The sequence below is a fragment of the Falco naumanni genome, chromosome 4 (assembly GCF_017639655.2).
Source record: "Falco naumanni isolate bFalNau1 chromosome 4, bFalNau1.pat, whole genome shotgun sequence".
Lineage (NCBI taxonomy): Eukaryota > Metazoa > Chordata > Aves > Falconiformes > Falconidae > Falco > Falco naumanni.
The window spans coordinates 67,093,739-67,114,454 of NC_054057.1; the positions used below are offsets into that span (position 1 = coordinate 67,093,739).

Consider the following 20,716-nt stretch of genomic DNA (forward strand, 5'->3'; position numbering starts at 1 on the left):
CAAGCCATGCTGCTGCCTTTCCAGCACCCTCTCCCCTCTGCCCCCAGCATCCTGCTGAGCTCCCCGCCACGTGGCAACTGTACACCTCAAACCCTGCTCCCATCTCACGGCTGTGCCCGCAGCCAGGGGGACTCCGGCTGGCAGCCCCGTGTCACCCCAGAGCCCAGGCAGGGGGTCCCCAGCTCGGTGGCGGGGGGCAAGCAGGGCTCCCCCTCAGCCCACATGAGAAGTTCCTGTTGTTCTGCAGCAGCTCCCCATTGCTATCTGCTCAAAAGCAGGCTGAGCTTTATCTTGGTACTTCTCCTTTGCTGTCGTTTCAGTTCAGATGTACTTTCTTTGAAATGAAGGGGGGTAGGGGAGGGACACCCCATCCTGCGACGTTTCTCATCTCTTTCCTTCAGATCAAGACCACAATCTGCTTGAAGCTGCATCATCACTGATGGCTGCTGGGCTTGGGTGGACCAGGGGAGCTGCACCCCCTGAACCCTCTGCCAGAGCCGTGCCCATCGTAGGTGTCCTCAGGTGCTGGGATGAGGCGCCTTAGCAGCAGAAGCCCTGGAACCCTCCTCTGGGAAGGCAAAAGCACCTTGGCCCCAGGGGGAAGGGTTCGGCTGCAGCCGGGGGTGCCCAGAGAGGAGCAGGGCAGAGGCAGCCGCTGGCACGGCCAGTGACTCCTGCCTCGGGACCACCCGCTCCTGGCGGAGCACCCAGCTCCAGACGGTGGGGGGCCACAAGCAGCTGCAGGGGAAAGACAGCAAGCTACAAATGCGAGATAAAATATCAATGCTTTCTGCTGAGGTTTTCCTGCTGTGCTGCTGCACAGTCCTGATTAATACTTATATTTTCAGACATTCTGATTAAAAAAAAGTCCCTGGGTGAAGCTCTGTGGAGAGCTCCGGTGAGCCTGGCCACACAACCCACAGGCTGGCTCCTGGGCAGCTGGCATCCCCATCTCTGCCCTGCAAGACTCCTTCCCCACCCCTGCACCCACCCATCCTGCCCCAGCTGTGTGGCCCCAGCATCAGCCAAAGCATCCTTTCGCCCACAGGTGTTTTTCTGCTCCAGGAAGGGTGGAGTTGTGCTGGTTTAAAAATGACTGATCGCTCCTGGTCGTTCCTTGGTTGCATTTGCTAGCTTTGGTCTCTCCCACTGCGGAGCAGCAAGCAGGCGTCTGTCCAGTGGGACATCCTGATCCCCAGCGTGGTAGGATGCTTCTGGCCCCAGAGGAGCTGGGAAGAGCCAGCAAAACCCCGCTGGCTGACACCAGAGCCTGGGGACCTGGCCTTTCACAGTGCTCAGAGGATTGTCCCAGGCACAGTTGGTGTGCCTGGGTAGTCAGTTCATTGAAATGGAGCGGTGGTGGTGGTGGGTCTCTAGGAAGTTGGCAGTGCATCTCTGGATTTGAAGAAAAACAAGAAGAGAGTCTCACTATCGTCTCCTTTAGACCACATTAATGACCTTAAATGGCAATGTTTTGTTATTTTTGTTTTCTTCAAGTGGCTTTTCTTTGGAAACTCGCATTTCCTCAATGCAAAAACATTAAACAGAAAGCAAACAGCTTTATAAAATGCGTTGTGTCCCCCCAAAAAAAGCCCCAAAGATAATATCAAACACATCACCAGTGGGCCAGCCCAGACCCTGTCTCCCATGGTGTCACACCTTTCCCTCCTTTGCGACAAGTTTGAGATTTTGACCTTTAGGCTGACGTGCAGCGAAAGGCACCGGGCGCTGCCGGCGCTCAGCGCCTGTAGGACAGGAGCTCTGGAGGCGTTCCTCCCTCAGCATCCCTCCGGAGTGAGCACGCCACAAATGCAAACTCTTGAGTCTTGCTTCGTCTTTCGAGCGTGGCGTTTTGTGCGGCTCCTAAGAGCCACCGGCAATTGCCAGGGAAGGAATCCCTCCCTCCCTCTGTCTGGAGTTTGGCCTGGGTAGCTCCGCGGGGCTGGTAAAGCTGGACCAGTTCAGTCCCTGGTCTCCACACGCCATGCCCAGCACTGGTGCCTGGGACAAGCTCAGCTTTCCCCTAGCATCTTCTGCCTTGGGACCATATCTCTGGTGAGCAGACCCGTCCCCAGCAGGGAAGGAGCTGCACGATACCCCTGCCCCCCCCACTCAGCATGGCATGGCCAGCCATGGTCAGCGTGGCATCACCGGGGCCGTGATGCTGCTCCAGAGACCTGGCTGGAGCCTCTGGCCTGCGGTCCCCTGTGCAGGACCCATTACACCCCCTATGTGAGCTCATTGATGCGGCTTTGCACCATCTGGGGCTGGACCCAGCTCCATGCCAGACTCGTCCCCACAGGCTCACAGCTGAGAGCTCTTTCTTCCCAAGTTCTGGTGGGGATGGCAGGGGGGAGCCAGTCCTCCTCCAGGGCACGGGCCAGGGAGGGCTCAGCAGACGCGGCGGCGGGGGATGCAGGCACACGGGGGAGCTGGCAGGGGTGTGGTGGTGCCAGCACCACACAGAGGAAATCGGGCTGGTTTGAAACCCAGCCTGAGCCCTGCAGAGGAACGACGAGCATCCTCCTGTGGTTAGTGCTGCCTGGCTGGGGTAGGGGCGATGTGTTTACTGGCAGCAGGACTAGTGCTACCGTCATGTCTGGAGAGCATAAGTTTATCTCAAACTGGGCTGCTTACCATCCTGTGCATCACCTCCTCCACCTGCTGGGTTTGTTTTCCCCTTATACATAAGAATACGAAGCAGTTTGGGGCAGAGAACTGCTGTCTGGTTTCTATTGTCAGCAGCACGACCTGACCCACCTCTGATACTGCTGAGCCACGTCACGGAGCAGCAGGTAAACCCAAAAACCCAAAAACCCTGGGCATCCGAGCTCAGGGCTTCAGCTCAGCACCACCCAGGATCAAGGAGAAAGCAACACCTTTGCACCAGGTTACTGCAGGGTACAGACTCACGGAGAGAGCTGCTGCTCACAGAGAGAAACCAGGGATCAGAGCACAGTGGCAACCCTGTATTTGAGTAAGTTTTTAATCAGACAAAAGCCCTGATGCCCAAGGACTAGGATGCAGGACAGCCCACCGTCCCAGACCTCCCTGCCTGAGTTAGTGCAGCCCAGTGGCTCTGCTGATGCGCTGGAGACCGCTCTGGGCAGTGAGAGAATGATATTTATCTGTTTGTTTGTTTTTACCTACACACATACTCTGATTTTATTTCCAGGAACTGTTCTGGAGCTTTTCCATTCTCATACTACAGCTCGCCCTCAAACACCCTCCTCCCAGCTGACTGGCAGATCAGCCCCGCTGCCTCCCCAGTGCCCTCCTGGGCTACTTGCCCATGTGCCCCCAGCTTGCCCAGACTTTCCCAGCTTCAAGCCCTGGCTGGAAACAGTGAGAGCTGCCCCCAGCAAACAGGGGAGGAAGGTGCCACCCTGACCTGTGAGCAGGGTGCCAGTGGGTGACTTCTCCGAGATGGCAAAATCAACCCAGGACCAGCTTGCCGGGCACACTGTGGGCAGAGGCAGCGGCAGCAGAGCACATCTGCCACCAAGCAGGACCATCACTGGTGCCAAAGGGTGGTTTAGGACAGGTTTTCCTCCTGATCCCCTTTTTACACTGAGTGTAAACTTCCCACAGAGCTGCACCAGGGCTGGGAAGCAAAGACTGCTCCAGAGGCGGCGATTTCGGATTAAAGCAAGCTTCATTTTCTTCAAGTGCTGTGCAGGCCCCCAAAGAGTTTTGGCAGAAAAGTGTCCCAGGGAACGGGCACGCAGACAGGGTCTTTGGTTCGAAAAATCTCCCAAAGCAGGACCAAGGATTCGGGGATTTGAGGGGAGCGGGTGAGGGAGGGAACAGCGTTGAAGCCTCAGAGTACTAATTGCTCTATTGCTTTTGTCTGCGGTGTTTTCTCACCATCCTGGCCGCAGTTACAAGCCCCAGTTAGCTTATTTAAACAAAATGCCTGCAGAGAAGCTGCAGTGACCTCAGCCGGAGCTTCTGGGAGGATTCCTGCCCAGGGGAACCAGACTCAAAGTACTGCAGGGCTTAAAAGGCGGCATCAACCCTTCCCTCCCCACCTCTCCCCATCCTTTCACCAGCAAATTGTTCACAGTAGAGGAAGATGGTTTGGGGTAGCTGCTTTGCCCACAGCTTCATGGGGCAGGAGAGGAGAGGAGAGCTCTGCTGGCTGCCCCAGCTTTAGCAACTGGCATGCTGGCCAGGGACCTGCTGCTCGCACAAGCCAGTGGCACTTCAGGCTTTTGGGCTCTGTCCCTCTTGTCACACAAGCACAACCTCTGGGGATGAGCAGCGGCTGTGGCCAGGCAGTGCTGCTGGTTTGCCCCTCGGCCAGACTTTGGTGCTGATGGGGCAAAGCAAGGGAAAGGGCTGGACTTGAGGGCTCAGAGGAAACTTCTGGAAAGCATCTGAGGGAAAGTTTCATCCTGACCAACGCTCACAGAAGGAAGGATGAGGCTGGGTGCAGGAGGAGCGCAGAACCCGGCTGTGCTGGCGTGGCAGCTTTTGTCCTTCGGGCAGCAGAGAGGCTCGTGGCTCCGGCGTGGCACCCTGCCACCTCCCCTGTGTCCCCTCTCTGCTGTCCCCAGCCCCTGGGGTGCTCTTGCGCTGGAGCAGAGTTAAAAGCTGTTGAAAGCCCGTGAGTGTGGAAAAGATGTCCTTCCCGTCCGCAGCGTGCAAGCCCTTCTGAGCAGAGCAGAGCCACTTGGCACAGCATTAACCCTGACAGATGGATGCTTTGCTGTGGGCGCCCAACTGCCCAGACAAGCCCCAGGGAGCAAACTGGGACAGCCTGGCGGTGGGGAAAAGGAAGGTGGGTAAGGGCTGGGAAGTGCAAACAGGAAAAACAACTTTGAACAACACAGGGCTGTACGGCACAGCTCCCTCTGAGCTTGCAGCCTGAGAGTCGGGTGGCTCTTCACACCAAGGACGGTCTCGGCTGTCGGTGCAGGACCTACTGAGGCAATTGGAGACCCAAAGCTGGAAGGGAAGTGGGGACAGCCACCAGCTAAGGCAGCGTGAGAGCCAGGAATAGGGTCCTGAGCCCCAGGTGCATGCCCTTGCCACAAAGATTTGGTCATCTCTTTGAAACAGGGTCACCACAAGGCCAGGAAGGGACAAATGCAGCAGGATGGGTGCTCAGTTTAGCATTTAAGCAAATCCCACTTTGCCAGGGGCAAGGTGAAGACAGTAATTGCGGGGTGGTTTGCAGGCAGTTTCAGGTCAGGGAAGGGAGAGAGAGCAGAGAATCCAGAGCAGGGTAGGCTCGGTGATGGGTACGTTCAGTGATGGGTAGGCTCGGTGATGGGTAGGCTCGGTGATGGGTAGGCTCAGGGAAGCCAGAAGACTTCCCCTGGTGTCATTTGAACAGTGGCCAGACCAGCTGCAGAGGGCAAACCCTCGAGGGAAAGGAGCATCTGCAGTCATCGCGCTTGCCAAGAAAGTGTGAAGTGACCCAACCACCCCCAGGAGCAAGCAGCACGAGCTCCTGAAGGTATGGCATGAGACAGCCTGATTGCTGGAGCTTGAAGACACCACACTTTGAAGCAGCGAACGTGATTTTTCCTGCAGCCAAACTGCCGGAGAAATGCTGAATCACATCTCAAAAATCCCCTAGGACACCTCTCCTGGGCAGCAGCCCTGAGGCTTTGGGACCATGGCACATCACAGTCCCTCTGCCCTGGCCCTTCTGTCCCCCTCTATCACTCCTCAATCACAGCCTCAGGGCACGTGGGGCGTGTGAGCAGGCCTGGGCAGCAGAGATGCAGATAGATTTGCAGGGATGCTGCGCTGGCCCAGATTAGCACAATCAGGCCATCACACATGGTTTCCTGGCTGCTGGGTACAGCTGGTCCCAGGGTATAAAACCAGCCCTTGGGCACTAGGAGACAGACTCCTACATGTCTTGGAAGGAGTGTCCAGCTGCGGGAAGAGATGTGCCAGCCCCAGCCCCAACCCCTGGCACTGCTGGCATTGCTGGCCCTGCTGCTCCTGCTTTCCTGCCCGTGGGCCAGCACCAGTAAGCTGGGAGGATGCCGTGAGCAAGGCGGCTGGTGTGGGCTCTGACCTCAGCAGCCAGCGGCTCATCTTGCGGTGGGGTGTCTTTTAGGTGCTCTACGGGGTGGGATTGTGGGGGGCCATGAGGCTCAGCCCCACTCCCACCCTTACATGGCATACCTGAAGCTAGGGATGTCAGCCTGCGGAGGCTTCCTGGTGGCCCCCGACTGGGTGATGACGGCTGCGCACTGCAAGGGGTGAGTACCTCACCCAGGGGCTTTATCCCCTTCTTCCTCCCCTAACCTGCGAGGTCTATCCCTGGAGCGGTTTTGGAGTAGGTTCTTCCTCCTGTGCTGAGCAGCTGGGGAGGGACATGGGTCAGACCCAACCTGTTTTTCCCTCTTCTCCCCTCTGTTGCCATGGCAAGAAACGCCACGGTCATCCTGGGGGCTCACGACATCCACAAACCCGAAAGGACCCAGCAGACCCGGGGAGTTCTCAGATACCACCGGCACCCAGAATATGACCCTGAGACCGTGTCTAACGACATCATGCTGCTCAAGGCAAGGCAGTCCTGCAGCTGCGGGGGGGGGGGGGGGGGGGGGGGGGGGGGGCAGAGGGTAGCGTGGGGCTGTGGGTCTAGCAAGTCCTGGGCACAGTGGCTTTTTGCTGTTGGCTCCTTCTGCAAACTGTCAGCTGGTTCTGCCCAGGAGTGCCGGAGGCAGGCAGGAACGGGAAGCACTCGGGAGGGAACCGTGAGCAGAGCTTGGAGCCACATGCCCCATTCACATCAGCTCACCAGAGCTTGCGGTGCTGTTATGTCCTGCTAGACCTCCCCTCCCTCTGCGCACGGTGTCCTTTGGCTACTCCACTCCCAGCCTTCTCCAAACCTCTTGCCTTCTCCCAGCTGACAGCAAAGGCCACTCTCAATGACTACGTCAAGACCATTCCACTGCCCAAGACCAGCAGCGACCTCCCCACGGGCACCAAGTGCAGCATAGCTGGCTGGGGGCTGATCGATGATGACCAGGTGACCAACAAGCTCTTTGAAACCAAAGTCTCCATCTACAGCCGCAGGAAATGCATCCGCTTCTATCCACATCTCAACAGAGGCATGGTCTGTGCCGGCAGCTTCCACCAGCTCAGCGATTCCAGCCAGGTACGGGCTGCTGGCAGCCTGGGGGTCTCTGGTGGCAGGGGCTGCTGCTGGCACAGGCTCGGCTGGTCCCCAGGAGAGGTGACAAGTGTTCGATTTGTAGCTCCCATGTGGACTAGCTCTTCTGGATGCCCTGACACCACGGTCCATGCACAGTCCTGGGGGCAGAGCCCCAGCTCGCCTGCTCTGGATGGCTCCTCCAGCTGGGCGGGGGGCAGCGGCAGAGCCGTGGGGCAGGGGCAGAACCACAGCCCTGCTGGCAGTGCCTGGGCAGGGGGGGACCAAGGTGAAACCTGTTCCGCAGGGAAACCCAACGCAGGGAAACTCTAAACCCAACCTCTCCCCTGTCCTCAGGGAGATTCTGGGGGGCCCCTGGTGTGCAAGAACGTGGCACAAGGCATCGTTTCCTTCGGGTATGACAGCCCGCCCGGGGTCTACGCCCGCATCTCCAACTACCTGCCCTGGATCAGAAAAACCCTGAAGAAGTAGCAGCAGCAGCACTCGCTCCAGCACTGGAGACTGCGCTGGTTTCCTTCCTGCCCCTACTGAAGGCTTGACCCCCTCCTCTCTCCTTGGGAACCCGAGGGTCCCGATCGGGGGCACAGGGGTCCCGTTCTTTCCGTTCCAAGGCTGCCGGCTGTCCCATTCCCTGCCCACTGCAGGCAGCAGGTCAGGGCCATGTCCAACCTCTCTGGCAGAAGCAGAGATCATCCCAGCCGGCCCCAGAAAGAGCCTGTGCTACAACAGACCCTGCTGCCTTCAGAAACAGCCCTGTCCCTGCTTGAACCTCGCTGCACGTTCCACCACCCACAGTAAACCCAGAGCTGCATTTCCCAGCTTGTCTCCTTCCTCCTGCCTTGCCCCGGGGAGAAGGGAGGGAGGGTCGGGCTGGTGGAAGTGGGTGCCCAGCCTGTTGGGACACGGTCGTAGCTCTGCGGCCACTGCGTTGCTGGCAGACTTGGAAGACAAGAGCTACAGTCACCCTTGGGGGGGTCAGGGGGGGTGAGTGTGTGGCAGGGAGAGAAACAGCCCAGGTAGAAACAGGCTGGGAAAAGTGACACTCACACACGGCATTCAGCGATGTCACCATCCGCCTGGGAGCAGCTGTCAGCTGGGATGCGTGTGTCAGCAGGTACCAGGGTCAAAAGCTGCCATCCCCTGCAAAGCAGTGACTGTCCCCTCTGCAGGGACCTCGTGCCTGGGTGATGTTGCACCCTAGGACATCTGGCAGCCAAGACAATAGGCTGGGTCACGGGGGGAACCAAGGCTAATCTTTCCAGCTGTAAGAGTCTCCAGCGGGTGAAGGGAGCTGGACTTTTGGTGGACTGTGCTGTTTCTGTCCCCCCTTGGGCACAGGTTGGGTGGCAGCTGAGATGCCAGGGGCAGGGCTTTGGGATCCCAGAGAGGAGACATACTCAAAGCTGTTCCATACCGGTGCTCTGTGTCTTTGCCTCTGCCATCCCCCAGCAGCTACAATCCTCCATCTCCCGAACAGCCACGTGGTGTCCTGGGTAGAGACGTTGGTGCCGTCTCTGAAAGGGCTGTACTGAAAGGCTTGACAAGGGACCTGGGGTCCCAAAAGCGCCTGGCCCCATGCCACCTCCTCCTTTCCTCCCATGCCAGCCGTCGCGGGAGAGCCCAACTCTTCCCCTGGAGGAGGCAAGGGCGAGCTGTAGCTGGGGGCTCTCTGCCTTGGAGCTTGGTGGCACGTCCCTGTCCCTCTCCGGAAGGCAAGCCCAGCCCCAGTGGTGCATCACCAGCACACTGTTCTGGCAGTAGCACAAAACCAAAAGAGCTTGTGATGCTTCCCGCAGCCGGGTGATGCTCAGAGGTGAGCTTCTCCTCCCCACAAAGGATGCTCTAGCACCATTTTCAGACAGCCCCTGCACTAGACTCTGAGTAAATTGCACCAGCCCCTCCTTCCACAACCTACACTGGGTGTAAAGCGACTTGCCTAACACTCTGAGCCCTGGTCTCCCTTGTTCCAGCTCGTTTCTGATGGTATACAGACAGGAGAGCCACTAGGCACCTTCCTGGAGGCAATGACAAGGGGAAGAGATGGTGCATCAGTAAATAACCGAGCTGCAGAACTCCCTGGGGCAGGCTGGCAGACAACTGTGCAAGTTCAAGAAACCAGAAAGCTTTGTAAGGGGGGAAACCCAGGGGGGAATTTTAAACATTCAGAAACCATGTGCGATTTAAGGGAAAGGGATGTTCTCCGTGTTCTCATGGTCTTACCAAGGCTCCCACCACCATCAGAGGGAGGAGGCAGCCTCCAGTCTGGCCCTGGGTGTCTGCCCTCACTCCGTGTTCTTCCTCGGGATGAAGAAGGAATAGGAAACTCTGCCACTTTTGCCTACACCCCCCACGCCACCCTGGGGAAACCAAGAAGGCTCCATGGTTTGGGCTTCTGCTCACAGCTGCTATCAGCGAGGAGATCTGCAAGCGGGAAGGCTGCAGCTGCTTATCGGCGTCGCACAAATCTTTGTCACGTCAGGGTTTTCCTTGAAGCTCCAGCTGCTGCAGGCTTTGCACGAGAATGGCAGCTTCTCGCTTCATCATGGGGTTTGCCCAGCGAAACTGGGGGCAGGCAGGAAAGCAGGTTTACGGGCAGTCGGTGGGGGCAGCGAGGACGCGTCAACCCCGTTTCATCGCAGCCAAAGGAAGGAACCGCTGCTGGGCCGAGCGCGCGGACCTGCCCGTCTCCCACCTTTTGCTGGAGCCTGTGCACTGGTGCCACTGGGGGGGCCAAGGGGACATCCTGGGGGTGGAGGGAGCGGGTTCACTGGTTTGCCACCAGCCTTTCCTCCAGCGCAGTCCCTCTCACCGTGGGCTGGAGGAGAAGGAGGTGCAGCTGCCACAGGGCTTGGTCCAAGGAAGACAGATCCCCGCCAGCCGCCCGCTGCAGAAAAATCCCTGCTGGCCAGGGGGGCGGCTGGCTGGGACACGCTGGGATGGGACCCGTCCCGGAGGAACAAGACCAGCCGCAGGGAGACGTCTCATCGGGTTAGCTCTCGCCAGTGGAGGGGCAGGGACCCACGCTTGCATCCCCGTGTCCATCCACCCTCAACACACCAGAGGGAACACGAGCCCCCAGCCCAGGGCCAGGGGAGCATCCTCCTGTCCCCCCTCACACCGGCTGGTGAAGGAACAGCGAACTCCACAATTTGCCAGCGAGCGATGACATCTGGAAAGAAACATTTAAAATACAGTTTGCTGTACAAAGCAGAGCCCCGAGGCAGCAGCTGGTGCAGAACAGAGACCCTGTGGCCGCAGGCTTAGCTGCCCTGCCACCTTCTTGCCCTCTCACAGCCGTGACCGGTGTGACGTGATAAATCACACCGATTTTGCCCTATTAGCCAGCACCACCCCTCCTGAGGAGGAGAGGAAGGTCCTCAGCTGCCACCACATGGTCTTGGGAACTTGTATATTGAGTGAGAAAGGGGGGTCTTGCAGGGCTGGGGATAAAAAGCGAGAGAGCCTGCAAGTGTACAACAAATCCGAGCTCCGAGGGCAGAGCGGTGAAGGTGGGTCACTTCACTCCCTGCAGCTCCTGGCTGGAAGGCGAGGGGTTAAAATTGCCTCTGGGTCTCGAATGACATCAGATACCCCAGATCAGGCCCAAACTGAAGGTGGGTTGATGCTGGAGGCTCAGGCTGACTGAATTCCCCTCTCAGATAGCTGAGGCGTGCAATTTGCAAATAGATTAATCAGATGAGTCTGGCTGCTGCGGTTTCCTGGAGTTCAGTCTCGGGCTATAAAACCTTGCTGGGAGCAGGAAGAGACCCCAGCTGCAGCCTCACCTCTAAGGGATCCACTGAGGCAGAGAACACGATGATGAAGCACCAGCAGAAACTCCTGCTCTCCCTCCTGCTGATGGCGTGTCCCCCAGCTAAAACCAGTAAGTCGAGCGGCCGGGAGGCGCAGATAGGGCTGGGGAAGGAAGAAATCCCAGCCAGCACGTCCTGTGCCCTGTGTCCTCTGATCCCCTCATCCTCAATCCCATCCATTGCAGGTAATTCCTGGAATCGGATGGAGGGAGGAGGTGAAGCCAAGGCTCGCTCCACCCCCTACATGGCCTATCTGCAAGGAACCAACAACCGTTTCTGTGGAGGCTTCCTAGTGGCCCCAAACTGGGTGATGACAGCGGCTCAGTGCTTCGAGTAAGTTTTCGCTATGTTTGTACAGCACCTGGCACAACAAGATTGTCACACTGCTGTGATCGAGGTGACATCTCCTAGATGGGAGGATCCGGGTAACATCTCCTAGATGGGAGGATCCATGTGACATCTTCTAGATGGGAGGAGGATCTGGGCAACATCTCCTAGATGGGAGGATCCGGGTAACATCTCCTAGAAGGGAGGAGGATCTGGGCAACATCTCCTAGATGTGAGGATCCGGGTAACATCTCCTAGATGGAAGGAGGATCCAGGTGACACCTCCTAGATGCGAGGATCTGGGTAACATCTCCTAGATGGGATGAGGATCCCGGTAACATCTCCTAGATGGGATGAGGATCCTGGTAACATCTCCTAGATGGGAGGATCCAGGTGACATCTCCTAGATGGGAGGATCCCGGTAACATCTCCTAGATGGGAGGATCCAGGTGATATCTCCTAGATGGGAGGACTGACAGGTTTGAGTCAACTCCTTCATGGCTGTGGCCAAAGTCTTTCCCTAGCAGGGAGCGCAGGCTGGGACAGGGCAGGGCTGTGGGGACAGCACTGGAGGAGCCAGGCTGTGTCTGATGGCTCCCGTGAGCCATCCTTCCCCATCTCCCCCCCAGCCCATGTTCAGATACTTCTCTTTATTTTTTTATTCCCCCTCCATGCCTCATTTTATTCTTCCTGGATGTCAACAGCAGGAAATCAGACCGGCTTCTTCCCTTGCTGTCACTGACCTGCTGGCATAGCAGGGACCACTGGTGTCAGTTTTTGCCCTTTCTGCCACCACTAAAGACCTCTAAGACTGTTATCAGAATTGATGATCTCTTCTTGCCCAGGTCTCTTCCACCCCTGCAGCTGGAGAAACTGGGGCATGGACAGGCAAGAGGGCATTTTAGATACATACGACTGGGTGTAGCTACTCCACTCCTTGGGGCTGGTGGCTCTGCCCTGGTGCCAGTAACCCCGGCTAAGGGCCAGCCCCACACCGGAGCAGCAGAAAGGAGGGTCAGCAGCACCCAGGAGCCTGGATGCCCAGGTCCCACCTGCTAGATGGAGAGGGACTCCCACCCGCAGCCAGGGTCCCTCCCAGTTTCCCTAAGGCAGCCCCTTCTGCAGATGATGCAGAGGCCAGTAAAGGTACATTGGCCTGGAGCAGGGTCTTGTTGTAGGACCCCCTCCCTGGTGCCATGGGTCTCCATGTGTCTGTGAAGCCCAGACCAGTCCACATACCGTGGTACACAGCAGCAGCAGCAGCAGCAGCAGCAGCAGCAGCAGCCTGAATCTGCTGGGCTTGAGATCCAGAGGTAACGTAACCCTTGCAGCACTCTGGTCTGCCAGATGGGAATTTGCTCTACTGGGTAGATTCACCGGTGGAGCTCCTTGCTCCCACCATTCCTCTCTAAATCCCAGCCGTGCCTCCGGGAGATGTGCCCCAGAGAAGACAGGAGAAAGCTGATGACACTCGCTGTGCTTCGTTTTACCAGACACAAACCCCTGACTGTCATCCTTGGAGCCCACACCATCCAGAAGCGAGAAGAAAGCTGGCAAACATTCGAAGTCCAAGAGTATCACTGTCACCCCAACTTCATGAGCCCGAAGAAAGGAAACGACATCCTCCTCCTGAAGGTAACCAGAGCATCTGCGTGGTCCTGCTGGGCTGCAGCCCTGGAGCGGGAGGGGACACCCTTCGTCACGGAGCATTTACAGACCAAGCATCACTTTTTGTGTTTTCTGTCCCCTTGCCCAGCTGAAAGGTAATGCCACCAGCAACAGCTACGTCAGGACCATTCCCTTTGAAAAATCCAGAGTCCGTGGTGGGACTGCGTGCAGCATAGCCGGCTGGGGCTACAAAACGCCTGCTGCCACGTTACGCGAAGCCACTGTCACCATCATCAAACAAAGGGACTGCCTCAACCGCTACCCTGGGCTTGCTGAAAACTTGATTTGTGGCCACAGCAGTGGATCTGCTGGGGCACCTGAGAAGGTCAGTCTCCGACTTTGGGATTAGAAGGCAGTGGGGGAGGTTGCAGACAGGTGCTGGGCACAAACCTGATCTGGGCTAAAAAACTTTGCTGAAAAGGGTCTAAAATTGCTTCTTGTTTCCCCTCACTCTCCTCTCTTCCCGCCCACCCCACCCCCAGTCCACGCTTCCTCACCAGCATCCCTCCCTCTTGCTTGAACAGCTTGGCCAGAGGGGGTTGCCCTAAATCTGGTAGCTGGTCTGGGTGCACTTTGCAGTGCCCTGCAGCCAGCAGAAGGGCAGAAATGAAGCGGTACCTTCAGCTTCAGCATTTTTCCCGATGTAGTTGTGGTGGACCTCGTGCTATCCCAGGCAAAACTGCCCATTTTGGAGCCAGAGCCATCCCCATCCATTGCGAGGCCAAACTTCTCCCAGGGCAGCCCCCGGGCTGATTTTTGCAGCCTCCCTGCTCTTTGCAAACACACCTTTTTCCTGGGGACACCAGAGAAACCAGCACTGACCCATTCTCCTCCTCCATTTTACAGGGCGATGCTGGGGATCCACTCGTCTGCAACAACAAAGCCTACGGCATCTTCTCCTATAGGCATGACAATTGGCCGGGTTTCTACACGCACATCGCTCCTTTCCTTCCCTGGGTCAACAGCGTCATGAAGTCAGCGTGACCCTCCCCTCCCCGCAGCTGCTGCCCTGCAAAGCTCATGCTTCAGGGCCCCCTGCCCACTTGCTTTTTCTTCCTTTCTCCCTGGGAAACGTCTTCCACTGATGCTCACGGACATGGCAAGGACTTCTCTGTGGCAAAGCCAAACAGCAGCGGGGGGCTCGGCGCAGAGGTCGCATCTTGACTGCATTTGCTCCCTAGGCCAGCCGCGGAGTGCCGTTTGCACCGTGCGTGCCGTTTGCACCGTGCGTGCCGTTCGCACCATGTGTGCCTTTTGCACCGTGCATGACGTTTACACTGTGTGTGCCATTTGCACCATGTGTGCCTTTTGCACCGTGCATGCCGTGCGTGCCGCCAGACTTTGCTGCTCTGATTTTACCCCCTTCGTCAAGCTGCTTGTGGCTACAGCTGCAGAGAGGAGCAGCAGGACAGCCCTGCGGGAGGTGACGGTAGCTGTTGGGATGTGTGCTGCCCACTGGGGAAGGCAACACGATCAGGTGGGGGCAACCAAAGAGCAGCTTCTCCTTGCCCCTTGGGTTTGTGGCGTCAGATGCCTGCTGTCCTTTGCCCAAGCCCCGGGGTTAGAGGGTTGCCCCAGCTCCAAGGAGGATCCTTTCAGCTCCTGCTTCACTACTGCTGCTGCTGTCCCCTACCTCTGAAACCTGCTGCCTCCTTTCCTCTTGCTGTAGCTCCGGTGTTGTACGAATACCTAAACCCAATAAATCGCATCCGCACTGGACAGCCTTTTTCCTTCTGCGATTTGGATTTCTCTCGGTCGCAGTCCTGAACCGCTCAGAAGAAAGTCACTGCTCAAACAGCCGAATCCCAGCCTGGAAGTTTCTACCCCAAGCAGTGGTAGGTCCCACCTCAACCCCCAGAAGAGGTGCCAAGCCTGGTTCTCAGGGCAGGGGAAGCCTCCTGGCCTCCTCTCCCCAGCGTGGAGCGCTCAGGTGGAACTGCAGATGGTGGTCTTCTGTCGTCTGGTAGGAAATCATCTCCCCCCAGCATGCCACAGTGTCATCAGGCAGGAAAATAAAAGTACAGAGGGGAGGGGGCACTGAGCACAGGGGTGCCCAGGGCTAGGTGTGCCCGCTGGTGTTGCACGGGGCAGAACGAGCCACCCCACCGAGGGGCAGCCTGGCCACAGCGCGCGGTGAAGCAGGGCACACGCTGGTGTGGCACAGACCAGTGATGCCCGAGTGCTCCAGGAGACAGGCTGTGTCAGCAGGCTGTGCGTGCCACCAGGCTGTGTGTGTCACCAGGCTGTGTGTGTCACCAGGTTGTGTGTGCCACCAGGCTGTGTGCATCACCAGGTTGTGTGTATCACCAGGCTGCCACCAGGCTGTGTGTGTCACCAGGCTGCCACCAGACCGCCACTAGGTTGTGCCACCAGGCTGTGTGTGTCACCAGGCTGTGCCACTAGGCTGTACCATCAGGCTGTCACCGGGTTTTGTCATCAGGCTGTATCACCAGGCTGTGACCAGGCTTTCACCAGGTTGTGCCACCAGGCTGTGTGTGTCACCAGGCTGTGCCACCAGGCCGTGTGCATCACCAGGCTGCCACCAGGCTGTGTGCATCACCAGGCTGCCACCAGGCTGTCACCAGGCTGTGCCACCAGGCTGTGTGTGTCACCAGGCTGCCACCAGGCTGTCACCAGGCTGTGCCACCAGGCTGTGTCACCAGGCTGTGCCACCAGACCGCCACTAGGTTGTGCCACCAGGCTGTGTGTGTCACCAGGCTGTGCCACTAGGCTGTACCATCAGGCTGTCACCAGGTTTTGTCACCAGGCTGTATCACCAGGCTGTGCCACCAGGCTGTCAGCAGGCTTTCACCAGGCTGTGTGTGCCACAAGGTTGTCACCAGGCTGTGCCCATCTGGCTCGGGCTGCCAGCCACCCCGGGGAGCAGCACCTCGTGCCGATGGCTCAGACCTTCGGCTGCTCCGGCCCCGCTGCTGCCCGGAGGAGAGCGTTACCGCAGGAGAAGCGCTGGGCTGTGTCTCAGGCAGCGATCGTGTCCTCCAGGAGGTTTGGTTTGCTCAGAAAGGGGGTCCATGGAGTCCTCCAGAGCCAGAGCAGGGCACATGCAGAGGCTGCTGTGTCCCCCCCGGTCAGCCACCCAGCTCTCCATCCTCCGAGAGCGCTCTGCCAGGCTCCCAGCCCTGCGGCAGAGCGCTGATGGCAGGCATGGCCGCGCTCCTCGCTGGCACTCACCCACCTGCCCCAACCGGCGGACGAGCCCCTTCACCAGCACCTCCTGGCACAGGCTGGGACCTCCTCGCTGTTGGCTTCCAGGCAACGGTCACTGCGGGGGGCAGAGAGATGAGAGCAATCACGCTCTCGGAGCAGCAGATCTATTTGCTCTGCTCCGACCGATGCCCACCCATGTCTGTGATGCTGCCGGGACGGAGGGTCGGCCAGAGGCAGGGACGTGGTGTCCGTCCCTTCGGGCAGGCAGTGCCTGGGACCACGGCTCAGGCAGGGATCGTGGATGCAGAGCCCCCCAGGGCTGTGCTGCCACATCTCAACAGGTCACCAGCTAGCAAGCAAGCTACTAAACACCATCTCAAATGCACCCGCCTGCCAAGAGCACAGGAGCAGAAGCCGGCCCTGGGGCAGAGCACAAGAAGAGGGAATACCAGGGCCAGCTGGAGCTCAGCTACCTGAAATTCAAGATGCAGGCAGCACTCGAGTCACAGAAGGCACAGAGGGCAAAGGGCCTGCTTCTGATAAGCGCAGCAGCTCCCAGCCCAAGCAGAAGCAGAGGATGCTATGGTGGGTGCTGCCCTATTTCCAAGAGGCAGCCAAGAGCCCCCAAGGGCTCGGTGCGGAGGGGAGAGGCAGGGTGCGGGACGGTTGTTTGTTTGGGAGAAGGGGAATCCCACGCACTTGCCGTGCTCCAAGGGCTCAAAGCTTTACGGGAGCTTCACCCCGCCGCCCCGTTCGGCACTGAGAAGCGGTGCTCCTTGTCGCCTGTAGGCATCGGGCTCTGCAGCACATCCTGAGCACCGGCAATGTAAGAGCCCTCAGCTGCCAACTCTGGATCGGACCGAAAACCTCGGGGAGCCCCGGTGCAAAGCAGCAGCCTGTCCCTTTGCCCGCAGGGCTGTGCCACGTGTCTGCATCGTGTTTGGCTCCTTCTCAAGCCACGTTCCACTCATCCTCCGCAGCACGCATGCTAGCTCATCTTCAGTTCTCTGCTGAGTCAGCCAGCCAGGTTCCTCCAGCGAGGCAAGTGCATTCCCAGATGGACAGCGTGGAGGAAGGTAGCGCCAAACTTGACTTTCTCTGCCTGTAGCCAGTGTTGGAGCTGTCTGGCAAGCATCATGCTTTTATTTTCTATTTATTTTCTATTTATTTTCTATTTTTTAAAAATACTTTTTAAATTTTATTTTTATTATTATATTCATTTTTATTACTGTATTTATAGAATATATGTCTTCTTATATTTATAATGTAAATTATATAAATTATTTTAAAATGATTAAAAATAAATTTATTATTTTAAAAATAAATGTTATTTATTATTCATGCATTAAGCTGCCCCCCTTCGCGTGCATCTTTACACCACCTCCCAAAGCAGGCATACACTGGATGTCACAGTGTAACTAAGGGCTACGACACCACGTTTCCTTCTTCCTTGCAGATTTCAACAGAAGAAGAAAAAAATATTGCTGAAGTCAAAGCCCTGTGTGTTTTCTGACCGCGGGTGACATGGGGTGCCAAAGAGATCTAGACCCGTTGGTGTGCACGTGGATGCAACCAGTCCATTCCAGAAGGTGATATCCACCAGGAGCTCGGACACAAGTCAGCTGCACCAACTGGCTTAGAAGCAAAGGCTTTGGCCCTGGTCCAAGCCACAGACCATGTGGGCAGCCAGAACACTGACCCTCGCTGTAAGAAAGGTGACAAGAGCCCAGACCGTGGCCAGGCTGGAAGGCACCACTGCTACACGCCATTTTATCTCAGATCTTTGCCAGTCCGTAAAAGGGTGAAGTCAAAGTAGCAATAACGGAAACAGAACTGGGATGCTACCCCTGTCCCCATGCTTTAACCACGCCACCTCTTCCCACAGGACCCCGTAGCTTGTGAGAACATCCAACCACCGTGTCATTGAGGCACAAACCCCACAGACTCAACCCCAAGATCAGTGTGTCCAGAAAGAAACCGTACTCAAAGATGCAAGAGATTTTTGTGCCTGGTTATACTGGAAAACAAGAGTGAAGTGGTTTTTTTCCACAAAAGCCCCCCAGGGCATTCACGTGACGAAGAAAAGCTCTAACTGAACAAAGTTATTGGGGACTTTTGCTGCGGATAATGATGTCGCACAGAGCGTGCATTTGTGCTGTGGGTTTTACATGCACACAGTGCCCTCTTTGGGTTAGCAACAGCACCCGTTCTTCAAGGTTTTGTCTGAACAACTTCCAAATTCATCCCGAAAACTTACCTCTAAAAAACCCCTTTTTTGACAGAGCGTAAATTCGTGGCTAAGCTGAGAAAGGCACCTCCTTCCCCTAGGGTTCTTTGCAACATTTAATCTGCTCCGAAGTTGCAAAGTGTCAGCCTTGCTGAGTACTTTCCAGAATAATTCCAAGGATGTTCTCATCCCACCTCACCCCTACTTTGCAAAGAGCCTCACCGAAGCTGTCAGCTGTTTGCAGTATTAGAAACCGAGCCCTGCATGCCAACCAGCACAGCGGGGGAGACTTTTTGGATGCTTCACACCAACCACCACCTATTTCCATGGCCAGGAGCTACGGATCCACACCTGAGATGATGCCAGGAGCAATTCTGGGAGCACGCAGAGGAGCGGCAGGCAGGTGACAACAGGTCATAGCACCCGATGGAGCACACAGAACAGCCCCCAAGGCTGCAGCTGCAGCCCCTGCGGAGCCGCATCCCAGCGCGTCTGCACAGCCCCAGCGCTGAGCCTCGTCACACGGTCCAGCATGGGAACCACAAAGCCTCTTCAGAAGCCGCGAGTTCTCAACCCAAGGTGATCCAGATGTTACAAAAATTGCTTGGAGAGGCTTGAATTCCTGGTCGGACTGCATCCCAGAAGATAAAACGGCTCAAAGACAACTATACCTGGGAAGAGTACGCAGCTGACAGCTCACTGGGAAGCTACCGAGATATCACGGACAGGAGTCCACACGTACAATTTATTTTCAAATAAATAAATAAACCATTAAATAAATAAATAAATAAATAATCTGGTTAAATAAACCAGAGAGAAAGATGAAAGAGGATTTTGTCCAAGGTAGTTTCTGGAAACCTTCATTTCCATCCTGATTATTTCCCATCACTTCTTATTGCTTTTGTTTGGCAGGGACATGGACATGCTGTATTATTAAAAATAAATAAATAAATCTTCCTCACCGCCTGCATTCCACAGCGCTACCTTCAAAAACTGGGAATCGCAGCATTTCTTCAGGTGCCTTCACGCCAGAAGAAAGTGGCTTCTGCGATGGAGGGACCCACAATTCCCATGTTCCACCCTTGAGCTCTCCGGCGCTTACGGCAGTGACCGCTCGGTGCGGTGAGAGGAGGCGATGGGACGGCAGGCAGGACCCGGCAGCCTTCAGAGGACAGATGTGCTGCACAGGGAAACAAAAATAGAAATTAGAAGCCCCAAGCGCTAGATGGATGTCCCTTGCCAAGCCTGGGGTGCAGGCAGTCACTCCTGGTGACAGTGACATTGCACCGAGGGCTGCCATTCCCATGGCCAAGCTGGTGCCGTGCCTGCGACCCACCTGGAGGGTCCTGCGGAACCTGGGGTCAGGTTAGACGTGGGACAAAACGCTGAAGTAAAAGGAGGGAGGCGTTCTATTCCTGCTTTACAAGTTTCATACGGCACTTTATCCTTCTCACGCTAGGCAGGTGCCTCCCTAGCTTTCCCAAGGGAACAAGCGTGATGCTCAAAGAGAAGAGCTTTCTCCTGCTATGAGGACAATGGCTGTCCAAGGACAAGGCAAATCCCAAATTCTTCTTTACCCTCTTAGCCTGCATAGGATTTTTTAAAATGAAAAAGATGGAAATGTATTTCCTTAACGTCTGGGTCCAGCTACGTGCACAATCCCAAGGACCTGTTCTGTGCTGGCAGTGACGTCTCAACGGCCAGGCTGGAAGTGACTTGCGTCACTAAGAGAATCCCAGTCCCTGTGCCAGCACATCCAACTGGGAAACCCCGGCCCACAGCCCAGCTGGGACTGCCCTCCTTCCCCACGGCTCCCTCGGGAGCCGGCTGCAGGTGGAAGGGACTGGATTGTCCAGGCAGCAACCAGGCTGCTCCATGCCACCATCCCTCCGGCGTTCCCAAGCCTTCTCCTGGGGGATGGGGCGCCTCCGGCACGGGATGAGGGCTCAACCCCAGCTGCCAAGCGGAGCACACCGCCTTGGTGAGAACAGTCGACTCCGACTCCGTTTGTGTTTGAGGAGCCCTTGGGAAAGACGGCAACTGCGAGCAAGCTGAGTGGATCACTAGATCGGCTGCTGCTCCCAGCTGCCTCTTTCCCTGGGCTGCTCCAAGGCAGGCAGGGACTCGAGCGCCCGAATAAGCTGCGGTGCTTCTGACAGCACCGGCGCCGCGTGCCCGTGGCAAGCTGGGCAACCAGGGCAACCTGCACACGTACCACGGCAGAAGCTGCTGGAGTCCGGGACACAAGGAACGCAAAGCCCTTGCAGTCAGCTGGGAACGTGGGGCACTGGTTTGAAGACTTCACCGTCTTCCTTGGAGTCTGAATCTGTCACTTTTGCTTTATTTAAACCTATTATACCCTCCTTGCAAAGA

General features: G+C 56.9%; 2 protein-coding genes across 2 annotated transcripts; both read left to right on the forward strand.

Moving 5' to 3' along the window:
- Nucleotides 1-5,876: 5,876 nt before the first annotated feature.
- On the forward strand, nucleotides 5,877-7,959 carry LOC121087953 (mast cell protease 1A-like). Its single transcript, XM_040593500.1, has 5 exons — nucleotides 5,877-5,989; nucleotides 6,080-6,224; nucleotides 6,395-6,530; nucleotides 6,875-7,126; nucleotides 7,478-7,959. The coding sequence occupies exons 1-5, from the start codon at nucleotides 5,905-5,907 to the stop codon at nucleotides 7,610-7,612; spliced, it is 753 nt and encodes a 250-aa protein (XP_040449434.1). The 5' UTR covers nucleotides 5,877-5,904; the 3' UTR covers nucleotides 7,613-7,959.
- Nucleotides 7,960-9,943: 1,984 nt separating this feature from the next.
- On the forward strand, nucleotides 9,944-14,667 carry LOC121087135 (granzyme E-like). The gene is made up of 5 exons (XM_040591816.1): nucleotides 9,944-11,024; nucleotides 11,139-11,286; nucleotides 12,774-12,915; nucleotides 13,037-13,273; nucleotides 13,795-14,667. Exons 1-5 carry the CDS (start codon nucleotides 10,838-10,840, stop codon nucleotides 13,930-13,932), a joined length of 852 nt encoding a protein of 283 aa, XP_040447750.1. The 5' UTR covers nucleotides 9,944-10,837; the 3' UTR covers nucleotides 13,933-14,667.
- The last annotated feature ends 6,049 nt before the right edge of the window (nucleotides 14,668-20,716 follow it).